The sequence below is a fragment of the Pyxicephalus adspersus genome, chromosome 7 (assembly GCF_032062135.1).
Source record: "Pyxicephalus adspersus chromosome 7, UCB_Pads_2.0, whole genome shotgun sequence".
Lineage (NCBI taxonomy): Eukaryota > Metazoa > Chordata > Amphibia > Anura > Pyxicephalidae > Pyxicephalus > Pyxicephalus adspersus.
In genome coordinates, this window is record NC_092864.1 from 33734735 (window position 1) to 33747908 (window position 13174).

The 13174-nt window shown below is 38.1% G+C and overlaps 1 protein-coding gene across 1 annotated transcript in view; it reads right to left on the bottom strand.

Annotated features, from left to right (window-relative positions):
- The window catches only part of TMEM163 (transmembrane protein 163), a 71283-nt gene that overhangs the window by 39950 nt on the left and 18159 nt on the right, over positions 1-13174 (bottom strand). The window contains exon 3 of the mRNA XM_072418079.1: positions 2110-2153. Within this exon, the coding sequence (XP_072274180.1) occupies positions 2110-2153 (44 nt within the window). The remainder of the gene's footprint in view (positions 1-2109; positions 2154-13174) is intronic.

A 13174-nucleotide genomic window follows, 5' to 3' on the forward strand; every position in this document is an offset into this window, starting at 1 on the left:
TGATATGGTGATACAGGATGTGCCGGGTGACCCAAAGTAGGCTTTCCCACCATGCCACCTTGCCCACCTCTGATGGGACACATCCCACTGAGATTGGGAATTGTATTTCCTTGTTCATACTGACGTTATTAAGATGCCCACATTCACTCGACAATATGCAGAGGTTCTCAACCAGCCTGAGACCATCTGTGTTAATATTTTCCCCCAGTGTTTTTAAGGTTTCCTCCAGGTACCCCAGTTTCATTCCACAGCCCAAAACCATACACGCAGGTTTATTTGCATCCCCACCAAAAATTGCCCTATGACTTTGTTAGGGACAATCGATTATGAATATAGTAGGGACATAAGGGATTATGCGCTATTTTGAGGTACAGTTATTGACATGGTTATAAGCAGGGGTGGACATAGGGAGGTGCAAACTGTGCCATTGTATGAGGGCCCTGGACCCTCATCCTCCAACCAGGAGCCCGCACAGCAGCTAAATTATAATAGTGGTGGGGAGGTTAAGTCAGTTCTGCACAGGGGCCCACTGTTGGCTGCATCTGCCACTGGCTAGACACAGTAATATGTTGGCTCTAAATAATAAGATAATACCAATATGTAACATAGGTTCATTTATATAAGCAGTATATAAAAGAAAAATATTTTCTTTCTAATACATTTAAGTTCTGTATATGTTTTAATAGCTGTGCTGGCCCATTCATACTGGGGTGCTTTTATGTACTTTACAGCACTTATTCAATGCATGATAAAACTGGAGCTAATGGCAGTACATCTTTAATGCTTCCCTTGTATATTTTTTTTCTATAAGTGCACTTTGATGCAGCCATTTAAAAGCAGCCTTGTCTGCTGCAACTTTAGTGTGCTTAAAGGGTAAGTGCCATTCAAAAATAAAGCTGTGTATGCAGCAGTTCGGGGACAAGTTCCTGATGACTTTTTATATCTAGGTTTACTCCTCTATGCACTAAGCACTAACACTATTAAATCCCAAAACACATAATATCACACTTTACATGTCATTCTTTCTGAACAGCACCCAAATGTACATATGGAGTGTAAACAAATAAACATGACCTCCAGCGCACCCCAACAAACAGAAGTTAGCACTATCATGGTGTTTAATCCTATCATAAACAACTTGAACAACTTGTCACAACAACTGTTCAACACATCACATTATAATAAAATCATAATTTATTCAACATACTAAAACAATGTCCATTCAGCAATATAGTACTCTATAAACACTATAGTATGTGTTTGTGTTTCTTTCTTTTTCGACACGTTTCATAGGACCTCTGCTTCTTCAGGAAAAATTGTAGTAGGTGTACAAGATCACAAATCTTTTTTGGACACTTTTTATATATAAAAAACTTTCCAAAAAAGCCAGTAAACATCCAAGTCAGAATCCAACAGCAGGCATCCAAGCACAGCGGGAAAGATGGCAGTGGCGTCCACAGAAAGTGGTTCATTCCGCATCAGGATCATTTTTGTACCATCAGTAATTATTGCATCTTGTTTGTTTCATACAATTCTCTAAAGCTCCCACCAGCTAGTTCATCATGGACCATTTAATAAAACAAGCAGGCTCTAACATCACCAATTTTACAATTCAAATTTTCCAAATTATTTTTGCTGTGGTCTAGGGGTTACCCTGGTCTCTTGGTACAGCTTGAGCAAATGCCCTTTTTGCCCCTGGTTTTGAACAGCCTTGCATATGCCTTCCATGTGTTTGGAATGTTTATACCTTTTTGGTCATTATATCTTTCGAACACACACAACCATAAGTCTAAGGCACTAACAAAATTCATCCCAATCCTTAAGAGTTTCATGAAAATACATTAAAAAAATACCTCCTACAAGCGGTATCAAAGTGCTTGGATGATCAAGTATAAACATGTCCTACAGTAATTTATGTGCCTAGCAAAGAACACACAAGACAAATCTATTTTTAATGCAGCGCTGCTAAAGTATTACAACAATTATCACACCCCTTCCTATTTATAACAGAACCCTAAATCCAATTATCAGAAGGCATGGATGGACCTGAGGGTAATTATAATAATAGCATTGCAGGTTATTATGTCACATAAATTAAAGTCCACTTACTGCAAATCCAAAGGATGAAGCACTGTATCTCATCACAGAGACAGCTGGAAAGAGAAGAGCATACAATTGGTTTTAAGGTGTGTAAAAATTAATTTTTAACATTCAGTAATAATATATTGTGCAAATAGATGAAGGTGCAATAATAAACAGTGTTTCTCCATACAGAGAACTAACTCTTAAAGGGAATGTATAAAGGTAAATTTGTATAGTAAATTATATCACATTAAATTATATTAATTTGTTGTGATTTGGGATAGGTGAATGTGATTGATAGGTAACTAGAGACGGAACAAATTACTTGATTAGCTTTAATACTTGAAATGTATTAGGTAGACATGGACCTATGTATTGAAATACAAAGTGTTAATTTTGTGTAAATAATTCTGTCCTGTAATTTGTTATAAGATTGTGGGACAAAGCCATAAGTGAAGGGAATTTGCTGTGTATACCATTTGGGTCAGCAAGAGGTGCCTATTATGAATGGTTATCGGTGTACACATTTACTTTTGGACAGTTACTAAGGTACACATTGAGCATGTTCCTATTGGTTGGTGGTTAATTTAATCATTTCTAGACATCATACAGCAATGTTAAGGGTTTCCATTTTGGTAACATTTTTGCAGAAACCATAATTGGTAATATTGCAACAAAAACAATTTTACAGAACTAAATAAGCTAGAATAGAATAGAATAGGCTGATGTAGAATGATCTGGCTTAGCTGAGATCACAAAAAAAAGTTTAGATGTAATCACATCAGACATACAGCTAAACAAGCACCACTTTCCAGTGCTTTTTCATATGGTCTACATGGATTTACAATTAAACATTGGAAAATTAAAAACTAGGCAGTCAATGCAGGGCTTTCTTATCAAAAAGTCCAGTCCGAAATTCCCCTAACAGTGCATATTCCCAGTCCCTGTCTCCACTACTGCTTTATTCAGCCCTTGGCAGTTTAGAAAGGAATTCCTTTGTAAACTCCTGGTACCTCTAATAAGAAGTCTATGGACCTCCCTCCATATATTGCCCCCAATGACAGTGCTGGGCCATTCACTACGCTCAGTTGCTGTGACATGAGTTGATAGGGATGATGGAAATACCACTTGTGTTTTTTTCAAACTATGCAAGGGCAAAGCACAGTTTTTTTTTAACATTATTAACATAATTTTAGGAAAATAATACCATAAACATAACTAAATACATAGTTTGAATACATAGGGCATGATTTATCAAAGCTATTAAAGACTGGAGAAGTTGGACTACCAGGGGGGAACCTGACTGATCCAGCAAACCTGAAATGGATCTGGTCCTGGAGTGAAAACATTACTCAAATTATAGCAAGGTTTTTAAGAAATCCATTCCAGGTTTGCTGGATCAGCCAGGTTCACCTATTGTAGTCTATCATTAGTTTTGGAGAGCTTTAATAAATCAGGTCCATACTGTAAATGCAGCATATTCTAGTTCACACTGCTCCCTCCTTTTTATTCTAGATCTTGCTGTACATGAGCAATAAAGGAAACACTAAAGGGTGAAATGGGTTTGCTTGTCTTTTTTTAGCCTGTTTTTGCATGCAGTTTAATTTTGGTTCAATTAAAATTAAAAACACTTAACACTCCACTCAAGTCCCAAGCAATTTGTTTTTGTTCTCCAAAAATGGGTGTGCAAAACCATGATTGCGTCTGCACCTTATGCATTTTGCTGCTGAATCATCAATCAGTTTCAGATGTTAAAGCAGGTGTTAAAATAGGAAAATGAGGCAGATTGGCTTCTCCTGCTTAATGCCAATGATATTTAGCTGCTGACACGGGGAATTTAAAAATCAGGGGATCTGAAATTCCTTCAAACGTTCCCTGGTGGGAATAAATACTGGCATTGAAACACATAGACTGTTAATTCCCACCTGAAAACCCCAGATTCCCTGCTTTATAAATAGAGCCCAATGAGATGGAATCTTTTCTGGATTCTTAGGAATTGTTTAGGCTGGGATACATTGTATATATATATTGCTGGTTTTTCACCACATGTTTAAAATTAGATTAATTTAGCCTGATTTATTAAAGCTCTCCAAGGCTGGGGAGGATAGACTTTCATCAGTGAAGCTGGGTGATCCAGCAAACTTGGAATGGATCTGGTTCTGGATTCAAAATAATTGGTAGCAAATAGCGGATTACTTTGCAGATTTGCTGGATCACCCAGCTTCACTGATGAAAGTGTATCTTCTCCAGTCTTGGAGAACTTTACCAAATCAGACCCATTGGGTCTGATAGCCTAAAAAAATATAGCTGATAAAAAATCAAAAAGAATTATCCCTTGCAAGAGACACTTAGCTTAGTAAATGAGATAAAAACTTTTCTGACTTCAGTGTGAATGGAAGAATTCCGCTTTCTGGGCTGTCCTTGCATCTGATTGAGTATCCTTGGAAATGTGAATTTGCTCAGTATTCACAGTGACTTATCCCCTGCAAGTTGATCATGTGAACAACCTAAATTTCTTAAGTAAATGAGCCCCATTGTCCCTAGGAGTACAGGGAAAAAATGGTGTGCTATAAATTTCAGAAAATGCGCCCATGCCAAGCGTCCCTGAAGCGAAATATGATCATTTAAATCTTTCTCTTCCTTCAAGACAGAGTGGGCTGTAAAGTTCCTAATTGCAGGATTTCTTTGATGTTCCTGAGCCTTGCGGCAGGTGACAATTATGGGCAGAGGAGATAGGACACCTTGCTGCGATGGCATAAGCAGTGTCTACCTGTGGACTGAGAGAGAAGACGCTGGAATATAAGTAACCTTTTCCTGCGGTTAGGGCAAAAAAAGAAAGAGCAGCAGATATCATTATTTCATACAAAGCTGCTATTCAGCGATTCAATCCATAGCACCGAAGCCAGGCAGCAACTGCGATGATAAATGGCCACTAGAAGTGAATGACATGTTGGTCTTTATATTAGGGTTTTCAAGACAGTCATAGATAAATATGTAAATGTTCCTGAGTCTTGGATGGAAGATAATTGAAATGATTGGGGGGAGAGATTTTCCTATGCACAGGGTAATACGATAATCCAATAACATGAATGATGTATGTACCTATTAAAGTAGATGTAAACCACAACTGGGTGATGTTTAGTTTGATAAAGCACCGAGTCATAAATAATTTCTCTTTTAAAATAAAACATTTTATTCACCTTTTTGTTGCATATTATTATAGGTTTTTGTAGCCACTACCTGTGTACATGCTCTCCAGCAATGCTGCTTAGCATTTCTCAGGGTCAGTTTTCCTGATGGTGACAACTTTGGACCATGCCTGCTTAAAGTGGAATCAAAGTTCTGCTTTGAAAATGTTCAATTATATAAATATATACAAATATAATAATTGCAGGAGGGATAGGTGATGTCACTACTGCACAGTGGCAGACAAAGTCACCAGTGGCACCCTGGGCAGAACTGACTTGGAGCCCTCCAGTCGAATTGGCTTGGGCCATTTCTTACCAGGGCAACATTCTTACCTGCCTGTTCACTGTCTTCTTTTAAAAAATAACTGCCACCCTGGCATTGCCCAGAGCTGCCAGGACTGAAAGGCTGAATATAGGGAACTCAAAAGATGAGCAGAAGAAGATGGCAGTGCCCATTGTGGAACGGAGACAGGTAAGTATATTCAGAAAATTGCGATCAGCAGGGCGGATTATTTTGTAGCTTTACTTTTAATAAAGGACTGGCTTTGTCACAATTGTTTAATGTTAGGATTTAGTTATGCTTTAACTGAGATGGACATTAGCATTCACCATAAGAAGTGCATTGGGCAGGGTGACAACGCAGGAGCACATTTGGGAAACTGGGATAGATTACTGGAACCTTATAAGGAAGTGGCTGATTCAGGAACTTCCTGAATGGAACACCAGTTACTGCTAATTGAAAGCTCCAGGTTTTAAAGTACCAAATATGAAAGTGAAATTTAAATGCTAAAATTGATAAGATTCTAGTAATCTGGGTTGCAATTTTTTTTATTATTTGGTATATTGGTTTATTTTATCAGTATATTGATTATGCATTCTGCACAGTTTGACATGGGGTCGGCTACATTCGGATACATGCTCTCCATATGAAAAAAATGGAAATTGGTAACAGATTCTCTAAAATCTACAATCTTGACCTTACCTTACCTTTTTACGATAAAACTTTTGGCAGCACCATGGAAGCACTAGCTATTTTGCAGTGGTGACCACATACAAAATTTGGGGCATCCTGCACCCTAGTCTATAGGTGGATAGTGAAAGGAGAATCAGCATAGTGACAAGCTAATCTCTTGGTCACTTTGGTTCTATCTGTCAGCACATCAGCTGGCTCCTTGTCACACTTCTCCCTTCTCCTTATCACACTCTAGCTCTTCAGTACAGGGGCAGACAAATACCCTTAGTAGGTCAAATTCAGGTACTTATACTGCTCACATTAAAACATACATTACACTATATAATAGGGATTACAGATCTGCATCTATTTGTGCCTGGAGCTCAGCTTTAAATATTGGCACTGCAGATAAACTGAAATGTTTAAGCATTTCTTTCCTCTAAAAAACATCAACATGGTGAATAATGTTTGCAGATAATTTATTTTTAAACCAGCAAATCAGAGAAAGCGTAAAATGTTAAAGAACGGATCTGTCATTTCTGGCATTTGATTAAAACAATTTTGTGATAATGACAGCTCCCCATACAGTGATATATTTTCAGCAATAACAAACTGCTGCTGTGTAGCTGCAGAGGAAGACAGGGTGAGTCTTGTTTGACAGTTGTATAGCAAACATTTTGGTCCCAGGAGTGGTTTAAAATTGTGCAGTTTTAAAGCAAAATTACAGCAGAAAATAACAAGATACAAAGGAATAGCTAATAAAAGATAAACCAACAAAACCAGCTTCTGCTGCCACTTGCATCTGCAATCAAGAGATTTCTTGTGTAGTACCCTTTTTCAGCTACAAGGTGTCCTCAGTCTGTTGGCCAGGTGGACAACAGAGGTCACCCTCACCCTCAGCTGTCACCCTCCAGGACAGGGTCATCCTAGATTAGTATTTCTCAACCTCTTTACATGGAGAACCCTTCAGATAACTTCAGATCTTCAGGGAACCCCTGCCTTAATGACAATATCCACAGATCACTTACATTAGCTTGGTGATCAGTGGGAAGAATACCTCCTATACTGTGTCACCCTTACATATAGCCAAAAAGATTATTGGTGTCACTTAAAAACGTCTGAGAGCTACAAACTGCTCATTGCTCTAGGAACCCCTAGCAAGATCTGGAGGAACCCTGGTTGAGAAACACTGTCCTAGATGGACATGTAGCTTTCAATAAACTTTAAGAGACAAACACATTAACAACCAACTTTACATTGTTTTTAAGAAGTTGCAAAAAGTTTTTTTTTTTTTTACTTGGCAAAAATGTTCAAATTGTATGAAGAATAGGTGACCATTGTAAGCACTCCTGGCATTGTTATACTGCTGTTCTCAACCCTTGTTGCTGGCACTTTTGTCAATATAATAATAAACAAAATGTAGTTATGTAAAATTTAAAAAAGAAATGTTAATAATATCACCACAGAGTTACAAGAATACAATCACTTTCACTACAATGGGATTTTAAACAATGTAATACTATATATTAATATTGCTGTTTTAAAATACAGCAGTATATATATATATATATATATATTTGTAAATGAAAATGTTGCAGCCAACATCTGAATACTGAGAATGACCTTTAGCGGTGAGATGATAAATGTTTGAGCTCCAGAGAGTATATGCTATTCTTCACCTGTCAGCATAACACCGCCCTCACAATGCAATATCTCTGTATAAATGTCAGTGGCAGAGCTATGACAAGTACTGGGGGATGTCAAAGATTGCAAATAGGGTTGCCTCTCTGGAGGTAACATGTGTGACAGGCACAGCCACATCTGATGGACAGCTCTGGAGCTAACACACAATCATCAGGCCATGTTTCAGATATTTATTTTTTCCTGGGGGTCTCTATAAATCACTGTATAGAAGACTGCATAATAAAACTTATTTCAATGCAGATATGTTTTTAAAAATGTAATTATATAACAAAGCCTTGCCTAACATTTTTAAAGCTTGATTGCAGCTTAATGCCTTTATTCAAAAAAAAAAAAAAAAAAATTGTGCCGCACATTAAATTAACAATAAAAAAGTACCCGTCTGCAATACCTAACCAGACCCACTTATCTAGTGCTTTTCAACCTAGCCCTGAATAATTTTTATTACTTCCTTTGAACCCAGGGAGTCAAAGACACACCTTACCCCCTGGGGTGCGTCGTCAAGCTGCCCAAGACCTGCAAGGGAATCGTTTTGATGTAATTTAGGTCACTGATCTTTGCACCATTTATTACTGCCCATCACCATGGGAAGAAAAGAACCAATGACTGCAAAAATGGGGTAAAAGGCTTTAGGAAAGGTGCAAGGGTAAGGGTTTATTTCCAAAAAAATGGCATAGACCTTTAGAAAAACTAAATGTAGTTTAGTAGTAAAAAAAAGGGGGCAGCAGTCGGGCAAATCACACTTCACTAGTCTACTAATATTTGGATTTACACAAAATGCCTTACCAACTTCCTAATGGTAAATCCAGTCCAACTAAAATGCCACCATGCCAAAGCAGGAAAGAGAGGTAGCACTAGGGCCAATCAGGCCCTACTAAAAACACTCTGTGTCGGTAGTAAGAAGTCACATTATTTATCATCATTATGATGTTCATGAATATTGAAAAACGTTTAATTATTGTTTGGACCTACACAACATTGCCATCTCCCCCTTCCTATTGGCATCCAAGTGGTAAATCCGATCCTTAAACAGAAATACCACCCTTGGGTAGACCAACCCTTTAAACAGTATGGTAAAGAGCCTGCTCTTGCGATTTGTTTGTCTCCGCCTCATTCCATTAATATTAGAAGTTTTCTAGAAGCAATTAGCTTTTTTTTCACCCTAACAGTTGTATTTAATTGTATTTTTATACATTCTCTATATTCCTGTCAGCTGTTTTCAGATGGTGTTCACGGATATCCAAGTTGTGTTGACAAGCAACACAATCATCTCTTTTTCTTGCTGGCCTTAGTATCATAGAATGAGGATTTGACAGTGCATATTAGAATATAATTACTTTGTAAAAATGCAATATACTCCCACACAGCTTGCGCACTAGGAAATTGCCATCTAAGTACATATGTGGTACATATTATGGAGGCAAAACACTGCGAGCATAGAGCAAACCTGTCACAACAGCTATCTAGGTGACTGTTAACTTGTTACATTGTGACAAGCCTGTGATTCCATCATCGTTTTCTTCTCTCTCACAGGAAGAGGAGGTTTTATATTTAAATGTGAGATGCAGTTTATCCATGATTCAGAATACTTCTCATTATTTTTCACTATATGAAGATTGTCATCTGTGACGCACGACAAAGCATATTTTTTGTGCTTAAAATGTAGCAGGGATCACCTGTATATACCAGCCTTTCTCAACCATTTGAGCCCTGGGAAACTTTGGGGGAACCCCTATTAAAACCAATTGTTTAATGGAAATTGGTGTAGAAGCCTCCAACATTGGTAGGCAGTGAGAAGACAGTTTACCATTATGGTGCTGGCTAGAAAAATCATCCTTATTGATTACCAAAAAAGATCATTAGTGCCATGCATCTGGCTCTACCATGTACTGCTAGCTCCAAAAATAGGCAGGTATCATCAAATAGGAGATCAATTAATAGTTAAAGAATCCCTAGGATCCCTGGGGTTCCATGTAACCTGTGTTTAGGAATAACTTGTATAAACCATCCTGAGATAACTGAGATGATGGACCTCAGGGCTAAGCTAAGGAGAAGGCAGAAGTGGTGGCCACCTTGGGTTCAAGAAAATCTGCAACCTATGCTGCTCTGGTAGTTCATACATCATGGGGCAGTTTGGCCTTTTTGTCTTGGGCACCAAAGGATCTTATTCTAACATTGATGAGCTGCCAAACGGTTTAGTTGGTTTGGTTTGCAAAAAGGACCTGCAACCTTTGCTGCAATCACGGTTCCAGGAGGGGTGCATTTTGGCCTTGGGTACTAGAGGGTCCCATGTTGACTCTGATGGGCTGTTTACTTGGCACTCTGAGCTATTAGAATACAGCCCTGGGTTAGGTTTGTTTCCTATCATTTTCTGAAACCCCATCATTGGATAAAGCTAGATCTGAGTTCCGTGCTTTCAATGATTCAAAGTGCTTCTAGGTTTAGATATGTGTCCAAACCCTTGTCCTTGAATTTCATGCCCTCTTATTGTGATTGCACACATATCATTTCATCTACATAAAGCTCACAGTGGGAAAGGTCTGTCTGGCAGCATGCAAAAATAAGCAATATGATTTTTGCATCACCGCTGAGAGTATTGTTGGCACGTCTCCAAATGAAAAGCTTCCCAGTGCAGTGCAGAATTTATGAAGTGCTATATTTTTCAAAATCTCCAATTAATTTAACACAGAGTCCTATCCAAACAGCTAAAGTTGAAATACACACATGTACACCTCTTTACCTGCCCAAATATTTGCAATTTCGTTTACCTAGCCTGATGACCCTGGCACATGTATAGCTGTTGGGAGCAGTGGCACTGGTAATAACTACAGCAGCTTTGCAGCTTTTAGTGACAGGTCTATGCTCGTAGGATTGTTCTTCATGTGATCTGTCCCTCTATAGGCTCCCTAAATAGTCCTCAGTGCCTGAAAACCTGCAAAATTGCACTATGACATTAACGTCATCCTACTATGCTGTAGTTTGCTCACTTTTTGTGCAGTCTCCCTTTTGCACTCTTGTGCGGTAGCTAGAAGACCATAAATTCTACAATCAACCTGAAATAGAAATTTCAGTTTTAAGTTGACATAATGTCATTGCTATGAGACCAAAAAATCAAAAACCAATGTCCAAATTCCAAACTCAAGTCAGTCATTTTTTTCCCAAAAAGCCATGCATGACGGAGGGGGTACTATAAAAACTAAATGACGCCAAAACCATATTTTTCTACCTTGTATACTTTCATTTAAATAGTTTTAGATGCACACCTTTGGTGTGGCACCTGTGTCTCTTCCAAACTCTTGGATTTTAGACAAGGTGCCTTCCAAGGCCCTAACCACAGTGATTGTGCCCAACAGTATAGACTCCATCACTGGTAAAACGAACATATCCAGTGCCTCCTATCCATATCCTCCTGTGATCTATTGAAGTTAATAAATACATGAAATAGCTACAAACATTTAACAAGGAAAAAATTCTGGGGTTAGCTCTGCACCAAATGCTTACGTCTTCTTGGGACTGTTCAACTAAATGATTCAGCTCAGATGCTGATTTCTAATTCATTTTACTTAGTTAAAAAAATTAAATGCAATTAAACTCCGGGAGCCATGTCTTATTAAGCAATAAAATTATCCCTGTCCCCTCATATCTCATCTGGAAGGATATGAACACTAAATATGCTGACATTAGGTTCTGCAAATTGCTTATAATCATAATCAGCTGCCAAGAGAGAGTACAAGTAAAGGGTCAGTCCACCAAGATTTCAGTAAAATAAGAGAAAGGTCTAAGCCCAATCGCTACATGTTACTGTCAAATCAAAAATAGCTTGAAATATTTTCAAAACTTGCAATGTTTCTTACAAAAATGTTTGTAAAACTGTCTTCTTTCACATGTTACTTACAGGAGGCCAAACCAATGACATGATATTTACACTGGAGTGAATGCATATAAACAGAGAGCGACTAAAAAAGCCTAAAGACATTGGTAGCACTAAACTGGAAAAAGAGTGAAACTTTGTAAATAAAACATACAAAAAATAATCCTAAAATGACAACTGTTTTTAATACACAATGCACAGAACAAATTGAATATCACCTACTTTGGGTTTAGATCACCTTTATTTTTCTAGGCCAGCCTTTGTCAACCAGAATGCTGTCATACCCTAGACTTGCTATAGAGGTTGGCAGAAGTTCCTTAAGTTGTGGCTGATTGACCTCATATCTGACTGTGCCTGCATAGTTCTGGGACCAACATCCTATGGCACAATCAGCTGCATGAACACAATGTTAGCTCTTTGTAAGGGTGTCATTGTGATTCTCACCATCTGGGGAGCATTCTTCCCACTGGTCTCCAATGTATTGTTTCCATCAATGAACTAGTTTTGCAGGGGTTCTCCAAGACCTGATAATCCTTTACAGTAAAAAGGTAAAGAAAGGCTAATGCTGGTGTTCTGAAAATTGTTCTGGAATTCCTCTATGACTTCCCTGTATCTCCAGGTGACATGATAGGACCTTCATGAGATCCTGGCTCCAGCTCCACAGAGGAATTCCATGTTTCTTGGCAAATTGTTCTTAAGCACAAATCAAAGCTCCTTATATGTTCTACAGTTTGAAATGGAAGCCTATCAATTGCTTACCTTATAAAAAAGTCAAGATGCCCTTGACTGCTAATCTTACAAGATCTGCACTGAGATTTTGTGATGTCACTACTGTATGGCTTGCTGGAAAGGAAGACCGCCTAAATATTCCCCTTAAAGTCCTCAGTGCCTGAAAACCTGCAAGATTGCACTATGACATTAATGTAATCCTGCTATGCTGTAGTTTGCTCACTTTTTGTGAAGTCTCCCTTTTGCACTCTTGTGTGGTAGCTAGAGGGCCGCAAATTATACAATCAATCTGAAATGGAAATTTAATTTTTATGTTGACATAATGTCATTGCTATGAGACACAAAAAATCTAAAACCCATGTCCAAATTCCTAACTCAAGTCAGTCATTTTTTCCCCAAAAGCAAGTATTTGGTTTTCCACTAAGTCATCTCTGCACCCCCACCTTCTCTCATTTCCTGTTAAGTAAAAAAACAAAAAACAAGAACAAAAATAGACGGGGTTTAACCATTTGCCTAATTCTATAGAATGTTCATGAAATATTTTGAGCTTTTTATACATCTAAAAGTCATACAACTCCTCTGTAGACTTTTATAATTATTGGGCAGTGATGGAGCTATATGAATATAGGCATGTCTTAGTCATCAAATTTA